Consider the following 26,376-nt stretch of genomic DNA (forward strand, 5'->3'; position numbering starts at 1 on the left):
AGGAATGAAACACTTTGGTACATGATGTTATCAGGAAATAATCATCTGTAGTAACACAAACTCCATCTTGTCACTGATTATTTTTCTGGAACAACACAACATGGTGTGATTTATTCCTTAAGTGTACATGTACAGTATAATACAGTGTCTCTGAAACTAGAAGTCTCAAATATGAGAAATGTAAGAAATCATCTTCACTTGATTACAGTGTAAATACAACATAGATTGGACAATAAATAACTTATAAATACTCTAGATGTAAATACACAGTAATTAATACAAACCCAGGTCAGAAAATGTTGGGACGGCGTGTTGAAATTGAAATTAAAACTGAAAACAATGATTTGTAAATAATTTTGACCTGCATTACACTCAAAACCAAACAACAGCACATTTGAGTTTTTCACTCATTAATATTATTTTTTCATTTATTTTTTCATTTATTTATTTATTTATTTATTTTTTTTTCAAAGTAAACACTTATTTCAATTTTGATTCTTGCAACACATGTCCAAAAATTTGGAACAGTAAAGCATTTACCACTTTGTAATGTTGCCATTCTTTCTCTCAACACTTAAAAGATGTTTAAGGACTGAAGACTCCAAGTGATGAAGCGTTTCAGGTGTTATTTTGTCCCGTTCTTCCTGCAAACAGGTCTTAACAGTATGGGGTCGTCACTGGCATATTTTCCATTTCTAAATTCTCCACACATTCTCTACTGGGGACAGAGGGGACACGCCCTCTTCTTCCACAGCCAGGCCTTTGTAATGTGAGCAGAATGTGGTTTTGCATTGTCTTGTTGAAATCTCCCTGGAAAAGATTTTTTCTTGAAAGCAGCAGATGTTGCTCCAAAATCTCAGTGTACTTTTCAGCATTAATGCTCCATCACAGAAGTGTAAGTTAGCTTTGCCAAGGGCACTGACACAACCCCATACCATGACACACCCTGGCTTTTGGACTTGTTCCTGGTAACAATCTGGATGGTCCAGAGCACACAGTCTCCATTTCTTCCAAAAAAGACCTGGAACACTGATTCATCTGACCACAATACATGTTTCCACTGTGTGATGAAACATCCCAGAAACATCCCAGACGCCTCCGAGCCCAGAGAAGTCAGCGGCTCTTCTGGACACAGTTAACATAAGGCTTCCTTTTTGCACAGTGAAATTTGAACTGGTATTTGTGAATGTAACTCTGTATTGTAGCTTTACAAAGGTTTGCCAAAGTAATCCTGAGCCTATGTGGTTCTATCAGCGACAGATGAATGGCAGTTCTTGATGCAATGCTGTGTGAGGGATCGGAGATCGCGGGTGTTCAGATTAGGCTTGAGCCCTTACCCTTTACGCACCAAAATTCCTCCAGATTCATTGACTCATTTAATGATGATATGCACCGTAGAGGGTGAAATATCAAAATCCCTTTCTGTCTTTCTTTGAGGAACATTGTTTTGAAACATTTCAGTCATTTTCTCACGCATTTCTTGACAAACTGGAGATTCTCAGCCCTAGTCTGGCTAACGCGACTTCAAAGCTCTGCGAGCATTTGGTCTGGCAAAGATATTAAGCCCGACCGTTTCCCAAAGGCGTGGTTGACCCGCCTCCCTGAAATGCCTCAGTTTGCTACTGGTCGAAGCCAGAAAAGGCTGTGACGAAGCTTAAACCAATCACATCACTCTTTTCTCTGACGTATGTGATGCGACGGAAACTGCTTGAGTAACAGGAAGAACATAAATACCTCCAGGGCTGCTCTTTGCTCCGTTTTCAATGAGAACTTCCCGTTGAATGCTTTCAATACAGCATCTACCGCTGTGTCAAAGGCTTGCCGCTGCTCCATGTTCATAATGTTTCTAGTGAATGAAGTGCTTCCAGCATAGATTCTGTAAACAATCTATGGCTTCTGGTCGCAGTTCTACTACGCCACTGCCTTGAACACGCCTCTACCCAGGGCTGTTGGAGATGCTCAAAGTTGATTGGCTCCTGATTTTTCGGGAGCTTGGAAGAGCTGTAGATAGCTTGCCTTGCCAGACTAAGCTCACAACAGGCCCTCGTGTTGCGTCACACTTAGGATGGGCGGGCCCAGGCTACCTCAGCCCATCTTTGCTCCTCAAATACTCTGCCTAATCTAGGTTTGTCCCAAATCATGATTACAATCACCTATTGACATCACCTGTTTCAAATCACATCATTATTGAAATGTTTTACCTCATTACTCGCCCTAAATTGCCTCATTCCAACTTTTTTGGGAATGTGTTGCAGGCCTGAAACACAGGAATGGATGTATATTAACAAATTTAATGAAGTTGATGGGCGGCACGGTGGTGTAGTGGTTAGCGCTGTTGCCTCACAGCAAGAAGGTCCAGGTTCGAGCCCTGTGGCCGGCGAGGGCCTTTCTGTGTGGAGTTTGCATGTTCTCCCCGTGTCCGCGTGGGTTTCTTCCGGGTGCTCCGGTTTCCCCCATAGTCCAAAGACATGCAGGTTAGGTTAACTGGTGACTCTAAATTGACCGTAGGTGTGAATGTGAGTGTGAATGGTTGTCTGTGTCTATGTGTCAGCCCTGTGATGACCTGGCGACTTGTCCAGGGTGTACCCTGCCTTTCGCCCGTAGTCAGCTGGGATAGGCTCCAGCTTGCCTGCAACCCTGTAGAACAGGATAAAGCGGCTAGAGATAATGAGATGAGAGAGCAATTTTCATAAGCTATGATAGAAAAGATAATGAGAGTTAAACACATTCACTGAAATGAAAACATGGGTTTAATGTGTTTTAAATAAAAATAGTACACCTGTACCTGGTTGAAGATGTAATCTGAATCAGAATATTTCATTTCAACTTTTGCAAATTCTTCCAAATTATTGTTATTTAGTTGTAAATATCACTTAAACTTGGATGTGTAGTTTCACTCATCTAACATCTTGGTGTAATTATGAATTATTTATAACATTTCCTGACTGTGTATTTGGTCTTTTGTAGTTACTCTGTGACTCGGTGACCAGGGCTTTGTAAAATAAAGTGTTTCTCTAAGAAACCATAACTGCTGACAAATCACTTTCATCACATTCACACAAAATGGAACTGCTTACATCACGATCACCACTTATTGCTGATATAGCTGTTTGTCACAGCCCTGTTCTGCTTCCTTTTACCAGTGACAGAAACACGAGTGTGTAAGAATGAATCATAATGTATATGGTTCATAAATACGACAGCCGACATTATCCAGTTCAGTTTGGAAACAGATGATACCTGTTCATAAATACATTGAAAAATTTAGATTTTTTTTTTTTAGTTGATCAAAAATATTTCTTTGTAAATTGGATGATAAACATAATTTCCACTGTTCTGAAATAATCTTTATATATGAATGATGATGAATTAATAATGATAGCTTTGATATTTTATCATTTTTCTACAGTGAGACCAAAACCGGTGGCATCCGTGAATCCTGATAAACAGGTGTTCAGTGGAGACGCCGTCACTCTGAGATGTGACATACAGGATGAAAGTGTCTCTAGCTGGCAGTACAGCTGGTATAAAGATCCTTCACACAGTCGTGTCAGTAGTGAACAGGTGTACACAATCAGTGGTGTTAAAGCGACCCACACAGGTACCTACACCTGTAGAGGAGCAGAGAGAGGGGGCTCACGCTCATCACACTTCAGTGATGCTGTTACACTGACTGTATCCGGTGAGTGTGGAAGGTGATTTTTTTTTTTGAAAATGTACAGTTAGACATGCATGAAAAACTTCTTACTGTGTATTAAATAAATCTCAGAAAATAAACCCTAGTTTTGTGTTTCCTGTGTAACAGAGAGACCACGGCCAGTACTGAGTGCATCTCCACAGAGCTGGCTGACTGAAGGAGACTCAGTGACTCTAAGCTGTGAGGTTACAGGCTCCTCTACAGACTGGACATTCAGCTGGTACACAACTGTTCCCTACAGATCCGGATTAACTCAAATAACAAATAGTCGTGGCTATAACATGTCTGTGGAGCTCCTCTCAGACAGCAGCAGAGGATCTGGAGGCAAATACACTCTCAGTCCTGCTGCTCTGAAACACACAGGAGTTTATATGTGCAGAGGAGAGAGAGGAGAACCAGCCTTTCACACACAGTACAGCAATCCACAGCCTCTATGGATCACTGGTGAGGAACATTAACAATGGGTTTGGGTTAAAGTTTCTGACTGCAAAGTTGAATTCTGGGTAAAATGTTCTATTTCTATTGCTGTTGGAATTTTGAGATGCTTTTTGCTGCACACACTGTGTCTTCTATGTGTAAATGTTTTGCCGAGATAAAATACGTCCCACATTTTACGATTCCGGAGATCGCTGAAGCAAGTGTGCAGTAATATCACATGACCACCGTGGGGCGTGTTGGACCTACTTTTAATTAAAACAAGTCAGTGTGGGCAAACATGGTGGACTCAGCTCTCCTGCCAGCTAAAATCCAGTGGAAATGAAAAGGAAAGCCTGCCTAGTGAGTGTAACTGCAAGATAGAGCAAGGTTAGATGACGTGTCATTTTTCTGGACAGATAACTAAATCATTCGAGCTAGCGTTTAGCTATCTTAGCCTTAGAACCCATGAGCTCGACTCCACGGTAGCGTGTATAGAGTTATACACCTAATGTTTTGATCTTACAGAGAAAGAAACGATAACACAAAAGCAGTAACAGAGAAAATATATATTTGTCTTTTTTTCACTGATCTATTCATGAAGGTCAACCACAAATTACATCCCTGTGACTCAAAACTCTCCGAGGTCGATGCAGAGTCACAATGTTTTCTGCACGTCATCATCCTGGTATGATGCAGTTCCATAGTTTTGCTAATCAGTTAAAGCTCCTCGCATTCGGCTGTTTCTGTAGGGCCGTATTGTTTACCTCAAGAGGGAGGAAAATGGTCCCATAACAGAGAAAAATGACCCTCAGGACATCAAAATGATCACATCTCGTCAGCCTGATCTTGTTCTTGTGAGATGTAGGAAAATACCATGCATGGAAAAAACCTGAACATTTCAGATCACTTTGCAGTCAGCACCGTTAAATAGAGGACGTTATGGTGGTGTGAATATCAGTTGAGATTAATTCAACATTTATTAATAAGTGTAAGGCAGTTAAAGAGCCCTTCACTTCTCGGCCTTTTGGCTTTATTAAAAAACAGTGTGTTCATATTTGTTCTTATCAGTTTAATTTCTGATATGTTCTCTAAATGAGCAAGTTTTTGGGCAGCACGGTGGTGTAGTGTTTAGCACTGCTGCCTCACAGCAAGAAGGTTCTGGGTTCGAGCCCCGTGGCCGATGGGGGGCCTTTCTGTGTGGAGTTTGCATGCTCTCCCCGTGTCTGCATGGGTTTCCTCTGGGTGCTCCAGTTGCCCCACAGTTCAAAGACATGAAGTAAGGTTAACATGGGGCAGCCTTGGGCTGAAGTGCCCTTGAGCAAGGTACCTAACCCAACCCCTAGCTGCTCCCCAGGTGCTGTAGTATGGCTGCCCACTGCTCTGGGTGTGTGTGCATGTGTTCACTGCTTCAGATGGGTTAAATGCAGAGGATGAATTTCACTGTGCTTGAACGTGCATGTGGCAAATAAAGGCTGCTTCTTCTGAATGCTGGTTGAGTTTGGTGACAAAAGCCATGTGCTGTCTTTTTGTTCCGTCTCTGCTCCTCATTTTGTCATTGGTTTATTTTCCCTGATATAAAGAGGATGAAGGAGATGACTGAGGATCTATGGGCTGGAGGGTTTTATTATAAAATCCAGAAAGCCAGAGCAGGTCAACAACACTGGAGATGTAACTGAATATGAATATATTATTTAGAATGAACAGGGGTGGGTTTCCCGAAAGCCTCTTAAGGCCAAGAGAGTCTTAAATTACCTTGTAAGAGCCATCGTCAAGCTAACATGGCTTTCCTGAACAACATTGTTGCCTAAGTAGTCCTTTAGTTGCTCGAAATTTATGAGAGACCCAGACCACTCGTTCAAAACAAAGAGCGACTCTCTCACAGCCAAATACACAGACTGCGTATGCGCTGTAGAGGGACGCTCACAGTCAGCGGGGGAAACTGGTGTTGAATCTGCTGCCCATGTTAAATTATTTTTCTTTTAATTATTTTTCTTCACTTTCTGGTGCAAGTACATCCAGTTAATTATTAAATAAATAAGCAAAACTTTATGAATATATTTCAATATGTTATGGGATTACTTATGCATATTGTCATGTCACATTGATATCGCCACATTTTAATCAAATTTAAGTCCATTAGGCGAGTGATTCACTAATTTAGTGTCATAAATGAGACACATTTCTGCACCTCTAACATTGTCTCTGTGTATGTATGTACGAGAGAGAGAGAGAGAGAGAGAGAGGGGGTTTGACCTGTGTGTAGTGTGTACCAAAGGAGGTTGAATTGACCTCCTGAGAGATAGATAGATAGATAGATAGATAGATAGATAGATAGATAGATAGATAGATAGATAGATAGATAAGGAGGTCAATACAACTTCCTTAGGTACACACTACGCACTGGTCAAAACCTCTCTCTCTCTCTCTCTCTCTCTCTCTGTGTGTGCACTTATAAGGGAGATCATTGCCCACTCTGCACTGTGGATAACAGTTGAAATAATCCTGACTGCATGATCTGGGTGTAATAGTGAAATGAGTGAGCATGAGGAACACATTTACTTAAATATTTAGCTTATTATTTGCTCATTCTTTCATGTGAACATTTGTTCATTTAATTAAAAACATGCTTGGAATAAAAATACTGCCCAAAAACATAAAATGGTTTCATTAATTAATTACCACATTATATTTGTAATGCTTTCAGATGATACTATATATTCTCTTATTTTAAACACTTTATATTTCATTAGATTTTGGTTAAAAACAAATGCCATGTGACCTTATAGACTGGATTCAGCAACTACTAATGCCTTCAGCAACGACAGTACAATTGCCTTTAGCAACTACTAATGCCTATATCAGGGACGCGCATTACAAAGATGCTCTTCAGATTCCTTCTTACGAGTGAGTTCGGGAAAACCATGTACAGAGACAATGTTTGTTGCTGAAGAGTCTCTCAACTCACTCTTTAGCTCTAAAGGGCAACATTACTGGAAAACCCACCCCTGATCATGTGTTCTTAACAGATGCAAAGATGTTAACAGGAGGCACAAGATTCTGGGGTTGTTTTGTTTGTTTGCTTTCAGAAAACTTTTCAGAAAGACAAACCCATAAATACTTCAGGTTTAAACACTAATACAAACACAGATATGGATATTCAGAGGACCACACAGTTACAGATGATGTCATGATGTTAGACTGTTATTAAACCCAATACAAATAGCAGAGCTGTAAAACAGGTAAGAGTCCGACACAGTGAAGTACAATATAAGACCAGAGGGAAAATCCAAAAGAGTCATCAAAAGCAAAGGGTCTAAACACAGCAATGGCAATCACAAACTAAACATGGCTCTGAACTTTACACTGTGTAAATGTATGTGCGGGTCGAATGTAATCTACAATGAGGAAGTGATCTGGAGGTGGTGTGTTAGAGCTCAGCTCATACTGAGATGATGGTGCCCTCTGGTGGTGAGGAGGCATTGCCCTGCTGTCCTGTGTCTGATCATTTTTTTTTTTTTTTGTTCCTTTGCAGCAATTGTAAGACTTTCCTGTGCTCCTCATCCCAGTTTTAATTTTGTCTATTGGTTTTGACCTTTATCTTTTTGCAGTGTTTATGATTATGGATTATCTGGGGTTAAACTTTTCTGTGTTATGACCCATGCTATGGACTGTGGCTTTAATTACTGGATTAATAAACAGAATTCTGAACACACATGCACCTACTGTATATCCTTATTGCATATTGCACTGATTCTTATTTACATGACTCTCTTCTCTGTTTAAGGTGAATCTCCTCCAGTCTCTCTGATCATCAATCCCAACAGAACTCAACACTTTACTTCTGACTCTCTCTCACTGAGCTGTAACTCTACTGACCAGAGTCGTTCTACTGGATGGACAGTGAGACGATACACACACAGTGAGGGAGTGTTAGATTGTTCTCCATGTAAAATCAGCTCCCTCTCCACATCCTACACTGGAGTTTACTGGTGTCACTCTGAATCTGGAGAAAACAGGAATCCTGTTAACATCACAGTGCAGGGTGAGTCTTCATGTAGTGTGTTTATTATTAAAGGAAAAGGGAAATGTTTCATTACAGAATATTCAGAACTCTGAGTTTCCAACTGGGAAAAACTGTTCAAGAAGACAAAAAAACATGGATTTTTTTTCTCTCAGTACATTCCCTGTAATTTCTGTAATTCTGAGTATGGATATGTTTATGCTGTTACTTTCCAGACTGAGTACGAGTCCATGCTTACAGATACCCACACTGATAATGAAATGAGTATTTTATTGAGTATTAATCAATCAGGGATGTCACAAAGCATTTTATTTCTCTCTGTTTATGTTGATTGCTGCTGTGTGCAGTGAACTCATTGTGCTTGGTTTATGATTAATATGTTCTGGTATTAAAACAGTGTTTGTAATCGAGAGTGCAAGGTGGCAACCTGAGTCATATCAGTGAGTTTGGTGATTAGAAATGTGCTGTGAATTTCACCTTCACTCACAAGTAAAGTGTAGACGGTGTGGAGCGAGGGGAAAGGAAGTGTACATGGCTCAGTGCCGTCATGTGTGACAGTTTCTCTACACACTCTCTTCACTGTTCACTCTCACAGATAACTTTGTGCTGCCATAAATAATTGCTTCTTCTGTTTGTATACAGATTATTTACACATTCAAAATCGATCAATGAGAGAAAATAATTTAATTTTGTAAATGTGGTTTCCTGTGTTGTAGATGGTGCTGTGATCCTGGAGAGTCCTGTCCATCCTGTGACTGAGCGACATCCTCAGACTCTACGCTGTTTATATCGAAACCCAAAGCCCTCAAACCTCCGAGCTGATTTCTATAAAGATGGATCAGTCCTCCAGACACAGACTACAGGAGAGATGATCATCCTTAAGGTCTCAAAGTCAGATGAAGGTTTCTACCACTGTAAACACCCAGAGAGAGGAGAGTCACTGAAAAGCTGGGCCTCAGTCAGACGTGAGAAACCTTTTAAATATTCACTTTAATACAACTGTGACTTAATGTGTTGAACACAGTATCTTTCTATGATGTAATCTATAGGGCTTAGTTTATCTAAGTCTGTGTACAATGTGCTGTTACACTTGTTCACACAGGTGTAAATTAATTTATTTTTTACTGCAGATTGAACTAAAACATCCAAACATTTAAAAAATAAAACATCATTTTTATTTTATTCATCGTCAGGTCCATCACGTGTAGAAGCTCCATTCTCAGTGCTCATGCTGATCTGCAGTGTCGTGACGGCCTCTCCGTATCTGCTGGCGACCATCATTCTGCTGGTCAAATGTTACAGAGCTCGAGGTAAGAACTCTTTCAATATGTTTCACATCATGATCAGACGAACTTTGAGTAGTCGTGAACAACATTTTCACTTTCACAAAAGTAGAAATCATTTGACTCACTTTCATTTTAAAAGCAAAAATCCACACTTGAGTGTTAAAGCACTTGTTCTAAAATGCTCTTACAATAAGATTTAAATGTAAGTTTGATATAAAACACAGCACATCTGTTTCTGAGAGTGAATTTACATGTGACAGATACTTCAGGTGGAGTTACATTTTCACATAATTAATAAAGTACATTATGAACAAATAATAAATAGTGCAGAAGAGTGTTTCATACGCAGACGTCACTTTTCACTTCACTGTCATTAATAAACATTAAAACAAACAAACACCCTTTAAACTGTGTTTAAGATGAGATCAAATACAGTTTGGTTAATTTTCTGCCATAAACACCTGAAATAAACTATGAAATGAATTAAATGAATGTTTTAATGTCTTTCACAGCTCACACTGTTGAAGAGAGAATTGAGAATGCAGTCATAGAGGAGTGAGCAAAGTTCATCAGTAAAAAGAGGATGCATTTACTGTAAAATTTCATCATGTCTTCTTTAGGATTTTCTGAGGATTTTAAAAGAATCCTGATTTGTTGTTTTTATGTTAATTAGAGCGGTTGGTGAAAAGCCCAGTGACACTTGAGTTAAAATAAGTGAAGCTTTGTGTGTCTGCAAAATAAAAACTAGTTAATTGACTTATCTGAAACATGGTGGGGAACTAACATTGTGTTTTATGTTCTCAGTATTAGTTCTCCCACTACTGTATTTGTCCTGCTGTGTTCTATTTCTGTGTGAGATTAGCTCTAGATGAATTACAAGGAGTAGACTTACAGTCAAGTTTATTTGTATAGCGCTTTTAACAAACATTGTCGCAAAGCAGCTTTACAGAATTTGAACGACTTAAAACATGAGGTAATTTTATCCCTAATCTATCCCCAATGAGCAAGCCTGTGGTGACGGTGGCAAGGAAAAACTCCCTCAGTCTCAGATACTGTTATATTTTGTTTGACTTTTCAGCTGTGTGAAGTTTAATTGTAGTTGTGTGAGGGGATTTGTGGATGAAGATATTTGATCAATTAAATAAATGCATCATTAATGCACTGAATTATTAACCTGCTCGCAATCATGTATCATATGAAGCAATACACTGAGAAAACTCTTGTGCCTTTGCCAACATCAGCATTTTTACTATTTTGTATTTTTATACAGTGATGTACTGGCATTAAAACATTTACTGAGCCAAAATAATAAATTTTCACCAAGACAATGTTTACTTAATTTCTTTTATTTCATGTTTTAAACCCCCTTCTGCTGCTGTATCATTGTCTTTTCATTGTCTTATATTGTCTGTTGACTCCTGCTGTCACACTGGAATTTCCCACATGGGATTAATAAAGTGTTCTCTTAAAAGCAGATACAGGAACTGGATCCTGCAGTATTATTCAGTGTAAGCAGAGGATCTCAGTGCAGTAAAGTTCAGGACTAAATGAGGAATCAAAGAGAAGTGTTATTACTCTTACTGCATGTCTACACACTGCTACACTGATGTACAGGACTAACATCACACTGAAAATGTCCACAACACAGGAAATTAACATTACAGCAGCAGCAGTGATTCAGACAATCAAAGCTCCTCATGAAGTGAATTATACGGTTTCACTGTTAAACCCTGCTAGATAACTTCCCAGTCCTGGCAGAGGAATTAAATAGTCAGGATGAGAGGTTTGTGAATCAAGCTTGTATCAAAATCAATGCTGTATATGAGCACGAACACAGTCTACACAACTGGGGCAATTTTTTGAAAGGTGTCTGCAGGGAAGACCATCACACACTTCCTCCAACGGAAAATTGTAACAAGAAAATAGTTTCATGCATATTTTGCTGTCTGAATAAACATTTATTCCCTTTTGTTACTCTCAGAGGTCATGCTACACCACCGGCAGCCAGGAGAGGGCAACAGCAGCACACAGTGAGAGAGACCATTCAGGAGAACTCTGTTACCCAGAATTCTCCAGGTTGATTATTCTTGATTGCCTGCACCTGCCAGGCAGGATACTTAAAGCCAGCCTTTCACACAGCCATCTGTCATGCGTTTGTAGAGAGGTGACTGGTATGGTATATCAGGTCTTTGTCTAAGGAAAGGTTATAATGGGAAAATGGAAATAAAAAACACATTTGAAAAAGAACTGAAAGGAAAGGCAGGAAGAAAGCAGAGGAAAGAAGGAACTATAAATAATTAATGCTTGGCCAGGAAAGAAAAAAGACCAATTTATAATTCTGCATCAAATCCTAGCTTGATGGGCACCTCTCCAGAAATCTAGCAACATAGCGCGTAGGCCGCAACAACTGTGATTGGTTAGTCTGCTTCGTAGCATCACATTTCCAATGACTCATTCTTTTCTGCAAAAATCTGAAAAATTTTTACATTATTGCGTGAATATAAATTTATAAAGTGCAGTGTTTCCCACAGAAATTTTGGAGACTATGGGGGCAGCCCGGGGGACGTGTCCGGTTGAATTGCAGGGGTGCGCGGGGGGTTGTTTAGCCTACTAAACTTAGACTAACAAAGAACAAATTTGTTGGTATTGGTTATGCACCTTGTATTTTATTTTAGCATGTTGCTACAGAGGGCAGTCCTACAAGAAGAACATCCTACAGATAGCAACCAAACCAAAAATCCTACAATACTTCACACCCTGAACTCCTACAAAAAGTCTACAAAACAAGGACTTCTAGCTCTGCTGTATGCATGGATTAAAGTTTTCCATTGCTACGACGGATTTCCGTCAACTGGGAGCGCTAAAGGTCAATAATGAGATTGATGCAGATCCGAGGAAGAAAAAAAAGGGGGGGGTAGGCCCATAGGTCTGACACCGATGTGATTTAGAACTTCACCAAGCTGCTGTGATTGCCTGTTGTTGAACCCTTTCTTGTGCTATGTTTGAGTATATGTAAAGGAATAAGTTGTTGCGCTAGATAGGCATAAATAAATAAATACAGCCTCCGCTACTGTCTAGTCCCGGGGAGGCTCGGCGTAGGCCACTGATGAAACTATTTGGCTGTCCTACTACTAGGCAACTAGGTTACTTGTCTGCTACTAATACTAGGCCTTTTGTAGTAGTAGTAATAACGATATTTGCCTATTGAAAGGTGATCAGATGAAAAAGTTGAAGCTGCAGCAAGACCTTTGCTATTAAGCCTTTTGTAGGTTAAACAGGCTTCGGCAGACAACGTTCTGGAAAGGCTGTGTTTTTCTTTGGTTTGATCAGCCTACGATTTAATCTTTAAACATTTATGGTTTCAGCAGTTCGCTTAAACATTGGAAGCTGCAGAGTCGGGCTTTAAGATTTCCCGACACTTGTTTAAGATGCCAAACTTCATAGTAAGGAGAAAATAATTCCACAGTATTTACTGCCTCGCCAGTCTCAAAAATTAATAGTGAAGGACCAACGCGAATTAAGTCCCAAAAAAAATCTCGTAGGCCTATATTTTACATTTTCAAAAAAGTCCGGAATTGGAAGTCGGTCAGTGGAGTGTAATGAAGTGTCTCATTCACTAAGCACAAAAGGTCGGAAAACAGTGGAGAAAACAGCTATTGCTTAAATAGGCTACTAATGGTTTACATTAGTAATTTAATGTATGTGACAAATAAGTTCATTGATTAAATAGATAAAGAAGCCAATACTCTGAAGCTCAAAATTCAGGAAAGTGGCTCCGGTGTCGTAAGTGCACAAGAACAGTTATTTGAAAGTTAACCTAATGAATTTGTGCGTCCACATGTGATTTCATGAAGAACCGGGACAATTGGCATTCGGTGAAAGATTCACACCTATGACTCATTATATTCGCGTGCGCCCTCTCGCCCACTGTTGCTTCGTTTTCCCGATTTACACGAGTGTCTGAAGATGGAGTTTTCAGAAATCTCCACTCTGCCCCGAGTTTGCAAAAGTAGCTGTTTTCAGTGACAAACCTCCATATAGGTGTGAATGAGAGGTGCAACTGAATAAATAAATATGCGTCTTTTTTAATCTCTAGAGTGCGTCAAATTACTTTCGGTCTTGCCAGTATGGACGCGCTTCTTTTAAATGAAGACACAGATGTGTCAGACATCAACAAAACAGTAAAGAATAAGTGGAGATGGGCTTGGCTAAATGAAATGGGCGATAATGGCAAGCCATTTAGTTCATGGTGCAAAAAGATGAAAATGACAGGTGTGTGCTTTTGTGTAGTTTGCCATAAAAAAAAAAGTCTATGGAAGCAATGGCAAAAAACTAGATGCCTTTGGCTTCACTGCGAAGAAGCAGAAAAAGTGAACTTTCACTTTACTTTTCTTGTTTCCTGGTTTTATGTCAACAGATTTTCTTATTTTTCTTTCTGTTCCACTCTTTTGAAAGCATGGTTCAAGTTTGACTGCACTTGCACTTTTCTCTTAACCATTGTTGTGCATTACTAAAGTATTGTTGAAATAAATTTGCACTTTGCACTAAAAACTTGATGTTTCATCATTTATAGCCAATAATGACAATGGTAAAGTCTTGCCTTAGCTTTAGTCATTATTAAAATTACGTAAATGTACTATAAGTAGGGGCCAAGGGGATAATGGACAACACGGCATTTAAAATTTGACGCATTGCTGCCGTGGTAGGGGCCAACAACATGGAGCTTTTTTTTTCAGTCAGATGATTTTTTTTTTTGCTTTAATCCATGTGTATGTCAAAAGTGACCCTGACAAATGCCTGCCCTATTTACAAAGACCACACCCTGCACTTGTGCATTTGATTTTTCTTGGCTTTGAGAAAAAGAGTTCGAGTGCCCTTTCATAATTTATATCTTCTGGTTGTGGCCCGTTAATGGAAATCCTCAAGCAGGCGGCCAGGTGCTCTCCTTGCAGTCTGTTCTGAAGGTCTGTTTTGACCTAAAATGGCAAACAACTTGTTACTACAATGAGTCATGTGATTGTAGAGCTCACTCTGAAATATTTAATTAAGTGAAAGTGAGATTGAACTTAGGTGGGATTTGAGCATTAAAACAATGGGTAAATGTAAATTGAAATTCACATCACTGGTGAATCAAAAACAATCAATTGAGATTCACATCACAAAAACGATCAAATTCGAGTCAAGAAGTTAATTTAATTAAATAGGTAACTAACATTACATTCCCTTAATTATGTGGCCTAATAGCTTCACCTTTAGAAGGTAGCCTATGAGGAAAGGCTAAAAATAATTTAACGTCTTCTGTCTCACCAGTAACAAATCGCGTTAAGGCTACTAGCACTAATTCTCAAAAGTAGCATCGAAGTTCGCTCTCTGTTAGAATAGACTACTTTTCCCTTTTAACATGTACATGCAGACCTAGATTAGTTCATCACTGCTGTTACTTCACGTCTCCATCACTTGGATAGACTGCGCACAAACAATGTCAAGCGGGAAGCACTTCGCTGGTGAATTTGGAAACGACCTGATCCTGGTAGGATGATAGTTAATTTGATGAATTAGATAACAACGTAGGGCTAACTAATATTGCCTCAAAATAGCCTACTGTTGCCTTACAGAAAAGGTAGGTTTGCCAGTACGAAATGGACAAAGTAATTTTACTGAAACAATACACTTAACGTCATCCATCAATGCGCTCTCCATACGCCTATAAAGCACAATAGCGTAGCCTAAATGTCACCTTCTCAATCGTGTCAAAGGCTACATAAAGTTGTATAAACTTACCTTAACATGTAGATGCAGACAGGATGTAGCTTAGAGTTGTCTCCTCGCGCTGTCTCAGATAGGCAACGCGCGCAATGTCAGGCCGGGTGCATCAGTGTCACCGTGCGTGCGTGTGAATGCGTGCGGGCGCAGACTGAGACTATGGTGGCCCAAATTAGACTATGGCGGGGCGCCATAGTCTCCTCAATGTGTGGGAAACACTGAAGTGTGAGGCTCTATAGTGATTGGCCATTATAATGAGCTACAGTTTCATTTCAAGCTGCTCATAGTGCTGAATACAGATGCGTTAAAGCACTTCAGGAATACTTTTAGTGAGAATTCACTTAGTTTATCATTGAATAATATATGCTGAAGTAAAATAGAAGGAAATTTGTTTCAAAACAACATTGTGTCTGTTTTTTTTTCTGTTTATTATTCCTACAGTGAAATATGGAGCTCATGTAACCCAGTGACAATAAAGGGTTAAAAATGTTATTGATGTATTAATATAATGTTCCTGTTTTCTGTGTCGAACAATGAGAGAGATGATCAGCCATATAGTTTTACTGTTTTCTCATCTGACCCAACAGTGATGAGAAAGTTAAAAGTAAAATAAAAAGGTTAAAAAACAAAAAAGTATTTCCAAGCTGACAAGTCAAAACAGCAGATCACTGACGTGTGTCGAGGTGACCTGGAGTTTGGAAAGTCCTGTTTTTCCCTCTCCATCTATTTCAGTAAACTAGTAATATTTTGCTAATTGTGTCTGTACGACCTGCATGTAACTGAGTTCGGTGGAAGCAGGGCCCAGAGCCAAAGTTACTGATTTCTGAGGTGGTTTGAAGCAGTAATATGAATGCTACTGTAGGTGTAATTAATGATTTTGTGTATTTAGGATTGGATAAGTGATCAATCTTTAATAATTACATGAAATCAGTCTCATTAAATTTGAAGGTTAATAATTAAAATGAATCAATCCTATTGAATCGTTTAATTTGACTCATTTGAATTGAATCATACCATAGAATCAGTCTCATTTGAATCGTTTGAAGTGAATCATTCAATGAATCGAGTCAGTGAATCGAGTCAGTGAATCATTTAGTGAATCAGTGAATCATTTAGTGAATCAATAAATCATTTAGTGAATCATACCATTAATCCTGGTAAATTACCAGACAGCTAAAATGGTATCTTCCAAATTATTATTGATCACTTACCGTATTACAAATTATCTACACGTTTCCTTGAATTCTTTGCGATTGGGCCACTTCAAAGTATCGAAACAGCAGATGAATACACACAGCTTTGATAATAAATGAATTTATTATACAAAGATCAAAAATGGATAATCAGTTGGAATACATACAGTGAGGTGTGTGTATATGTGGGTGTGTGTGTGTGTGTGTGTGGGGGGGGGAGGCCCTATGGCCTAGCTAAAGTGTGTTTGTTATCTGCAATCTTGGTATGTGTGTGTGCGTGGGGGAAGGCCCTATGGCCTAGCTAAAGTGTGTTTGTTATCTGCAATCTTGGTATGTGTGTGAATCCTCATGATTTAGTGAGCACGTGTTTTCTAAGTAACAAAGGAATTCCACACTCATAACATTATCAAACTCACTAAAATCTTAATAAGGTCAAAATGTATGTTAAGAATGAAATTGAGGATTTTAGTAAGGAATAAGAGAGAGAGAGAGACATGCACAAACTTATGGATTAACCAATTTTAAATCAACAAACAAATGATAGAGAACCAAAATTCAGTGTACACTTCATTTAACTTCATATAACTTCACATTAAGTGAATAACTAATTCCTAAGACTTAAACTTCTGTTTGCCCAATGCCTTTCTTACTGCAAAAAGTCTTGCCTTTTGTAGGAAGCACAGTCTTACTGGAGAAGTGGCTCTTAGGAGAGGAAGTTTGCGTTTCGGTGAGGAAGAGAGAAGTTTTCTCTGGAGATCTTCGTAGTTGATGAGACGAACAGTCTTTGTTCAGTACCGTGCACGGATTTAAAAGAAAGAAACTGCTTTCGCTCGCAGTTGCGTATGCTTTAAAAGAAAAATAATACTTGCAAACCAGTTTAATAACTCGCTTGAGTTGATGATCGCGTGTTTCCGAAATCTAACTTGATCAGGGTTAGATAGAGAAGAAAACGTGCGGTTTAGATGTCTGATGGTGAGTACTCTTCTTCTGGTCAGTCTCGCTTGGAGTCCGACGCGAAAGAGCAAAGATGGCTGGGTTTCCAAGCCCTTTGTTGAATTCCTGAGGAATGTGATGTACATGATCCCGCCCAGGCGTGACGTAGTCAACACGGAAGTTGGCTGGGAGTTGTAGTTCTTAGACACAAGATGGCGGCATGATACCTACATTACTGATATAGTTACAGTTAATAGTACAAAATGTGATGGAGATATTAAATTGCTATGTTGTCTATTATTGTTATAATCCTGAGAATGTAAATGTTTGAAAAATGTCAAATCTCAGTGTTAACATTTTACTGTGGAAAATGTGTTATTAGGGATACATCAATTGTGAAATGCTTGATCAATACCGGTATTTAAAGGTGTTCTTCCACCAAAAATGTTTAATACTGGCTCTTTTTGAAATACCATAGTTCACTCCGATTTGCATATGCATGCTGCATGTGAAAATGTAATTCTACTCCCATTCCCTGTATTAGGTTATGAAAGAAAATAGCCAGAAAAACAAGAGAATCTGTAAAAACCCTACAAACTTACGTCACTTCGAAAATTAGTATTCATGGCCTCGCCCACCTTGGCTTGCGACCGCCCATGGGAAGAAAGTTCGGATTTAAGCGCGAGGAGAGATAGCAGAGCCCATCTCGTCAGTAGCTAACGAAAAGGACCTAACAGCAAGTTGAAAACATGGCTGAACAAGTTCGTGCCTGTGTTATTTGTGGCAGTAACACATCAACGTTGCATTTCTTGCCCAAGATAGAAGAGCTGAAGAAGAAATGGTTGGAATTTATCTTTGGAACACCACCAGCGAAGTATAATGCAAGGTACTGTGTTCTGATCATTTCAACCACAGTGACTTTTCAAACTTCGGTGCCTTTAGTAGTGGTTTTGCTTCGAGGTTGTTTTTAATACCTGGATCTGTACCGTCAAGACGATCGACCACCAGCTCACAAGCTGTAAGTAATACATGAACTTTCTGTTCGAAGGTTTTTGTTACAAAATAGCATGTTCATATGCTCCATGTTAGCATGCATGACACGGTCACAAGCTAGGCAGGGATGAGAGTTTTCTGCTTTTCAGCAGATTTCCGCTTTTTCTGAGTAAAAAAAACGACCTTTTTATATTATGCCAAATCCGTTGAGAATTTATTTTTTATTAATTTCGGGGGGTTGGGGTATGTTCCTTCATGCTGTTCAAACTTTATTAAGTCCAACGATGTTTACACATTATTTGTAAGTTGCCATCTTTAGTCTCATTTAAATCTCGTTGAATGTGATGTAAAATTTGTGTTATCTACATTGTTATTGGTCAAAACATTGATGTCGAGACCATAATAGCCAATCAAAACAGTTTTTACAAAGACACCCACATCCGCTTGTTCTGACCCACTGGAGGTAGCGTCACAGTGCTGTTAGCCAATCAGAGGTAACACGTTTACTGATTGCTGTTAGCCAATCAGAGGTAACACGTTTACATGTCATGAATATTAATGAGTAAGAGCTGAAATCCTGTCATTCTCCCACCACCCACTCCTCCACCAAACTAGAACAGCCTGAAACAGGGGAATCACAGCATATTTTTCACCAAAACCAGCTCACAGGGCATTCATTCATACTAGAGACCACCACACAATTAATGAAAAAAACGATGCAATGAGACCTTTAAAATAATAATTTGACCGATATGAATGTTTGGCTGACACCGGTGTGCATCCCTAGTTGTTAATACTAAAGATATCTTTACCAGTGAGCACTGCAAATATCAGCAGAGCCATACCCTATGGAACATGTAATCTGACATGTATACTGCCAATTTTTTGTAATATTTGAGTGAGGTAAAGCTTAATGCTGCTGTCACAGTAGCTATGCTATTAGTTTTGTTTAAATCAGTACTTTAGTGTACAAATGTATGCTAGTGTTAGAGTATTGATTTAGATACTGATGGATTAGTATATAATACACTTTAATACAAACTTCAAAAAGATGTCAGAACAAGTGAACCAAAGAGAGAAAGATGAAGTCAAAACCAGGAAGAGAAAGTTTTGACAGAGGAAGAAAAGGAAATGTAGTGCCTCTCTAGCGTGTACTGACTAATGTGAGAGGTGGCTAACCTCATCTCATTATCTCTAGCTGCTTTATCCTGTTCTACAGGGTCGCAGGCAAGCTGGAGCCTATCCCAGCTGACTACGGGCGAAAGGCGGAGTACACCCTGGACAAGTCACCAGGTCATCACAGGGCTGACACATAGACACAGAACCATTCACACTCACATTCACACCTACGGTCAATTTAGAGTCACCAGTTAACCTAACCTGCATGTCTTTGGACTGTGGGGGAAACGGGAGCACCCGGAGGAAACCCACGCGGACACGGGGAGAACATGCAAACTCCACACAGAAAGGCCCTCACCGGCCACGGGGCTTGAACCCGGACCTTCTTGCTGTGAGGCGACAGTGCTAACCACTACATACCGGCAATAAAGCAGCCTAATTTCAAATCCCCAGTTCAAAAGGTGCAGCCTGAATGCAGCTCGTGTGCGGTGTAACCTTAAACAAAATGGCTGCTTCACCGTGCAGGCAAAAACACACACATGGTACCTTTACTCAACTGGAATGTAGCCTTATACACGCAGGTTCCAAGGCAGCAGGAGCAGGAGGAGAGATGGCGAGAAGAAACGCGTGGATGAAGAGAATATTCACAGTGCTGAAGAGAAGACTCATGCAGTTGACCATCTTGGCAAAGTCCACCATTTGGCAGTGCTAGCCGGCTCCGTCGGGGTCTTTGTGTCCGCAGTCGCGCCCCCAACCCATAAACTATGATAATTACAATGTGCCATATATTAAGCTCCTTACTGATGCCCCTTTTCCACCAAATCAGTTCCAGGGCTGGTTCGGGGCCAGTGCTGGTGCTGGTTCACAACTCGTTCAACTTGCGAGCCAGCTGAGAACCAGTTTGCTTTTCCATAGCTCGGGGTGCTAAGGGGAGCCACGTCATTACGTCACTGTATACATCAGTTACGTCGCTGCGTTTGCATCAACCTTGGTGCGAACATCGAAGCAACAACACCACAGAGAAGAAGAAGCAGCAACAACAACAACGGATGACTTCACGTTTGTACAGCTGCTGCTTCTGGTTTTGCGGTGCTTCATTGGGATCAGAAAACGGCAGATCCAGACTCGCTCCACACCGGCTTTACCAGTCGAGGTCGCTGCTCGCTGCTTGTTAGCAAAGTCCGGGCAAAAATACTCGCCACTAAGTCAGCAGCTCACTTAAACTTCTTTCTGTCTTCTTGTGATGAGCATTTCACTCACACTGACAGAACTAGCACCATTAAAGCTTCTCTCAGAGTCCTGGCTGAACACTTCCACTATAAATGGTGTAGAAATCGCTTAAAACTTCGTGTTTCACTCCATATCAGACAACACGCTTCTCACGGCTTGCTCGGTCGTCCCTCTCTTTCCGCTCCCCGTCTCGCTCTTCCACATCCGTTTCTCTCACTTCCGGCTCCTCTGACCTCGAATGTGATTGGCTCATTCACCAAAGTTCCGGAAATAAACGGATTGTGAAGTCAGTCAGCAAAACCATGAGCTCACAGCTACTTCAGGCAAACTGTTGTCATGACAACCGAAAATCCCTCAGGAGAGAAATACACCCAGCACACACGCACGCGCCGCTTCCAACACACGTTAATTCACAATTCTGACGAAAACAAACCACAATATAAAACTCAAACAAAACGCTTTCACTATAAAATAAGGGTTTTTTTTGGAGAAAAAATAAAGTTCACCTCAAATAAATAACTGAAAAAACCCGCTTCGTAAAAAAAACCCCACGAAACATTTGTTTAACTCCTTCTTCCTATTCTGAGAGGCATATTTAAAGCATTTTCACATATATTATTGCACAACAAATATTTAACATATTAAATGCTGTATTCAGTGAAACATTAACATTACCCAACACAGTATGCATTTCTCTCATTGCGCAACATCATTACTTCATTGCTGGTCAATGAATCTTAACATTTTAACCTTAAATTCTATTTATTCAACTATGAACTTATTCATTTATATTCTCATGAACGCATTTCAACAGGGTCACAAATGTGACATCAGGGAAACTACTGTTTATTACTGGAGATGACGACACGTGTGAAAAATTATTGTACCAACCTGGAAATAATAATGTAAATAAAATGAGCATTAGCATTTAATAGAAAGAATATATTATTTTTCATCTCTCATCAAACAAGGTCATTTTAGTTGTGTTAAATCCAGTGATGTTTAACAAAACTCTTAAATATCATCAACATAGCACACTGCATTTTTGACTCTATCATGGGAAAGGCCTTTTGTTATGAAGTTAGACGTCATTTTTAAAAAAAAACTTAAACTTGAATGGGAAAATCAGTGACTATTATATCCTCATGGCTCACTGCATTAGCAACACTGCTAAAGTCACTAACACAAGCTAATATTGAACCATTAACACCACAGTTGATACCTTTCCCATGTTCTTCCCCCAACTGTGGTCAAGAGATACATCGGAGCATCTGTGTGCAGGTAGCCAAAGCTAATACTTTGTTTTGAGTGGCTTTATTGCCATTAAACAAATGCAGCTGAAAACAAATGTCTGCTTTACAGCACTTTTTTTCCCTTATTTCTCCAGGACTACATTACCCACAATGCATTGTTGTTAAAGCAGCTCCCCTACATTTTACAACCCAGTGCTGGAAGGAAGTAGCCTAGTAAACTAGACCCACCCGCCTAGCGGCCAAAAATATTTTTGCCTAGCGAGTGGGTCTAGCCTCGCACCATATAAACAAAACACACCGGGCATCAAATCGTGCCCGCCAATCACAACGCAAGGTTTTTGTTTGGATTCTTTGGGCGGGCTTTTGCAGAAGTGACGACAAAGCTGCGCGACGCTGGAGAAAGCACAACAGGAAAGATGGCTACCGCTAGTGAACAGTGCGCGTTTGACTCCGCTTTGGAATCAGTTGTAGAAGAATTAGACTTGGAGTTTTCGTTGAAACATGAGCAGGAAGAGGCTCTCCGCTCATTCCTTTTCAAGAAGGAAGTTTTTGCTGTTTTGCCGACCGTCTATGGCAAAAGTCTGATCTACCAGCTGGCTCCGCTCGTAGCCAAAAGGATGGGGCTAGTTTGTGCAGTATGAAGAATTAATAAACAGCTTTGAAACATTACTTTTTGATTGTTTCTTATTTTCCCATTATTTTAAATTTAAGGGAAATTATTTCACCAAACACCACTAAATAAAAATAAAAACTCTCAAAAACAGTTTAAGCAAACCCTTGAAAAACACTTGAAAAAAAATAAGTTATGTGGTACAGACTCCAAACTTGTGGTCATTATCTCCAAACTTCTTAATATCTAGAACGTGTTTATTAATTAATACGCATTTTGAAAAATTATTTATTTCAAGGTCTCCCCCACTGCTTTCTGTCACTCTGACTACGTCACAGTCACTGTTGTGCTGATTGGTCAGAGCGTTGGCCTATACGCACAGAGACAGTTTGAAAGACAGCAGGTTGTTCCTCCCACACCCGTCGGAAATGTCTACAGATCGAGGCCAGACTAAATATTCACATTTAGTCTGGCTTGCCAGGCTAGGAAGGAAGATAATGACATTACCCAACATGGCATTCATTACAATCAATCAATCAACAATAAATAAGCAAGCAAGCAAATGATGCTATAAGTTAAAACTGCATTGCTCTAAATATTTAGATCTTTTGTACAGCATATTGCCTGATAGGTTCAGCTTTTATAAAATATTTACAGGGATTTCCTTTTCAGGAAATTTCTGAGGAAACTCACCTTTCTCCTTCATGGTCCTGCCTTCAGGTGAAGAGATTTGGTGCCATTTGGAGATGTTTTTGCCTGTGTTTGGAGAAACTTAGACAGAATCTTCCCACTCCTTTTTCGAACAATCTGCGGTGTATTGTAATGTCTTAGCTCTTTATGTTATTTTATTTAGTTATTTTTTGTCACTTTCTTGTTGTCTTTCTTTTGTATGTACAAATAGTTACATACTTTTTTTTTATACATGTTCGAAATAAAAATAAATTCATTCATTCATTCAATTTTAGGAGTTGAAGATAACTCCATCAAATTTGAGATTCAGATGGACAAGTACGTTGGGCACCCCAAAGAGCTGAAATTTGACGATCACCATTTACTAAAAAAATAAATAAAATAAATAAAATTTTTTAAAAATCTTCTGATACACTGTAGATTCTTAAAGCTCGGAGTGTCCACTCAGAACCACTGGATTGTGACATGACAAATATATTCAATACTGAACCCAGGCACCCCAAAACAGGCAGAAATCCCATTTACTGGCCTCTGGTTAAACCCATTACAGTCTGAAGGAGATCAGGATTAAAATTATACTACAGTTACCACTAGAGGGAGTCAAAGGCAATTTATTTTCACTTTTCAATCACTGGCCACCACATACTGAGTTACTGTAGCCTTCCTGTCAGTGTGATCCAGTCTGGTCATTCACCTCTGACCTCTCTCATCAACAAGGTGTTTCTTTTTGTCTTTTTCTTTGTGTAATCTATACACACTGTTGTGTGTGAAAATCGAAGGACATTCTGAAGTTCAAGTTATTGCATGAGTTAATGCATTGTGTTGCTGCCACATGATTGGCTGATTGGATAACTGCATGAATGAGCAGGCGCATACCGTAGGTGTTCCTAATAAAATGAACAGTGTGAATATGATGAACACTTAATATTTTGCCTATTTACAGCACTGCTATTCAGTGTGTTATTCTTGAGCACAAATTATTTTAATTCCAGTAAAGTGAAACATTATAGATTTTACAGTGTGAGTCTTAAAACAGGCTTAATGTCAAAAATAAAGAGACAGGAGCGACCATGTCTGTGTCAACTGAAATATAAAACTGACATACATAGACCCTCCCTCTCTCTGTCACAGGAAGTGGTAAGACTTTAACACACACCGCTGCTCTGTCAGTCAGTCAGTCAGTCATTAGAGTTACAGGATGGAGCTCAGTCCACTCCCTGTGATGCTCTGTGAGTAAATGTTCTCTTTGTGTCTTCATTAGAGTGAGTGGTGGGGTATAAAGTTGTTATTCTGCAGTGTGAATGTCCTGAGTGATGAGTTTATTGTGTCATTAGGACATTGTGCGTACTTCAGCATGACTGCTCAGGTGGATCAGTGTATCCATATCTCTTATGAGAAGGATTTGGTTTGATGTGTAACGACTCTCAGATCAACGATGATAGATCAACAGGTAAGAGTACAAGTAGAGCAAGTTTAAAACACAGGGTTTAAATAATCTAATGAGTGTAAACGAGTCTGTATTGTTGGAATCTGTTCCTGATCTTCTGTGTCCTGCTGTCATCTGCTGCTCAGTGACAACCTCTCATGATCATTTGATCTGCGAAAAGAAAATGACTGGATGGTGTTTGTACTTTCATCAGTGGAAGTCATGGTTGTGATGAACTGAAATGTCTTTAGCTGCTGTGGTGAGACCACTCTAGTGGTCTTTCTTGTGCACAGAAAGGTTTTAACAAAACCATGTTAGCATTAACTAGACTTCCTGAGAAAATGCTGTAGAACTAAATGCCTAGTTACCTTTGTTTTTCTTTTTTACTATAATGGTCTGTGCAGGCGGCACGGTGGTGTAGTGGTTAGCGCTGTCGCCTCACAGCAAGAAGGTCCTGGGTTCGAGCCCCGGGGCCGGCGAGGGCCTTTCTGTGTGGAGTTTGCATGTTCTCCCCGTGTCCGCGTGGGTTTCCTCCGGGTGCTCCGGTTTCCCCCACAGTCCAAAGACATGCAGGTTAGGTTAACTGGTGACTCTAAATTGACCGTAGGTGTGAGTGTGAATGGTTGTCTGTGTCTATGTGTCAGCCCTGTGATGACCTGGCGACTTGTCCAGGGTGTACCCCGCCTTTCACCCGTAGTCAGCTGGGATAGGCTCCAGCTTGCCTGCGACCCTGTAGAAGGATAAAGCGGCTAGAGATAATGAGATGAGATGAGATGGTCTGTGCAGGGAAACATCTTACCACAGGAAGTTCACTATAATACACACTAATGCACAGAACTTTTTGTTCCAATAATCATCAATCATTATTTACCTTTCTGTTTAAAATAATAGAAAATAAGAGCAGAAACAAACATTTCTCATTAGTCCTGTACACACACAGGGCAGTGACTGTGTGAGAGGCCTGAGAGCAGAGACCAGTTCAAGGATGTGGTTTATTTTCTATTTTAATATCAAGGTGCAAATTCAGTAGTGAAGAAGGTGGGAGGTGTGAAAGTGGATGTGTGAAAGCAATAACTAACTTTTAACTTTGTAACTGGTGGACTTTACTGTGAACAGAGAAGCTTTAGCAAAACCATGCTTGCATTAACTGGACTTACTGAGAAAATGCCTTATAACTCAATACCTAATTTCCATTTGTGTTCCTGAGCAGGGAAATACCTTACTACAGCAAGTTCACTATCATACACACTAATGTCTTGTGTGTGTGTGTGTGTGTGTGTGTGTGTGTGTGTGTGTGTGTGTGTGTGTTTGAATAATAATCATTCTTTACTTATTTGTGTAAAACAACAACAAAAGCAGTTATGCAGAAATAAACATGTCTTATTAGCCTTGTTCACTCACACACACACACACACACACACACACACACACACACACACACACACACACACACACACACACACAAGGGAGTGACCATTTCAGAGAACAGACACAAGTTGGCAGTTGTGGTTTCGCTTCTTCTTTTTTTAATTCAGTGATGTCAGTTCAGCAGTGAAGAAGGGGGGTAGGTGTGAAGATGGAGGTGTGAAGATGAATGTGTTAAAGCAACTTGTAATGACTTGTAATTTTTCAGCTGGAACCCCACTGACACTTACTGTTGTTTTAAAGCCAAAGGTTGTCCAAACTGAAAATATTTGCATGTTGCATGGATTCATGTTGTTGAGGCCAAATTCTGAACCTACCAC

General features: G+C 39.8%; 1 protein-coding gene across 1 annotated transcript in view; it reads left to right on the forward strand.

Moving 5' to 3' along the window:
- The window catches only part of LOC132886008 (B-cell receptor CD22-like), a 229,975-nt gene that overhangs the window by 83,781 nt on the left and 119,818 nt on the right, over positions 1–26,376 (forward strand). Inside the window, exons 4-7 of the mRNA XM_060920549.1 lie at positions 3,410–3,682; positions 3,806–4,141; positions 7,899–8,156; positions 8,852–9,100. Coding sequence (XP_060776532.1) covers positions 3,410–3,682; positions 3,806–4,141; positions 7,899–8,156; positions 8,852–9,100 — 1,116 coding nt within the window. The remainder of the gene's footprint in view (positions 1–3,409; positions 3,683–3,805; positions 4,142–7,898; positions 8,157–8,851; positions 9,101–26,376) is intronic.

Source organism: Neoarius graeffei, chromosome 1, assembly GCF_027579695.1.
Source record: "Neoarius graeffei isolate fNeoGra1 chromosome 1, fNeoGra1.pri, whole genome shotgun sequence".
Taxonomy (NCBI): Eukaryota; Metazoa; Chordata; class Actinopteri; order Siluriformes; family Ariidae; genus Neoarius; species Neoarius graeffei.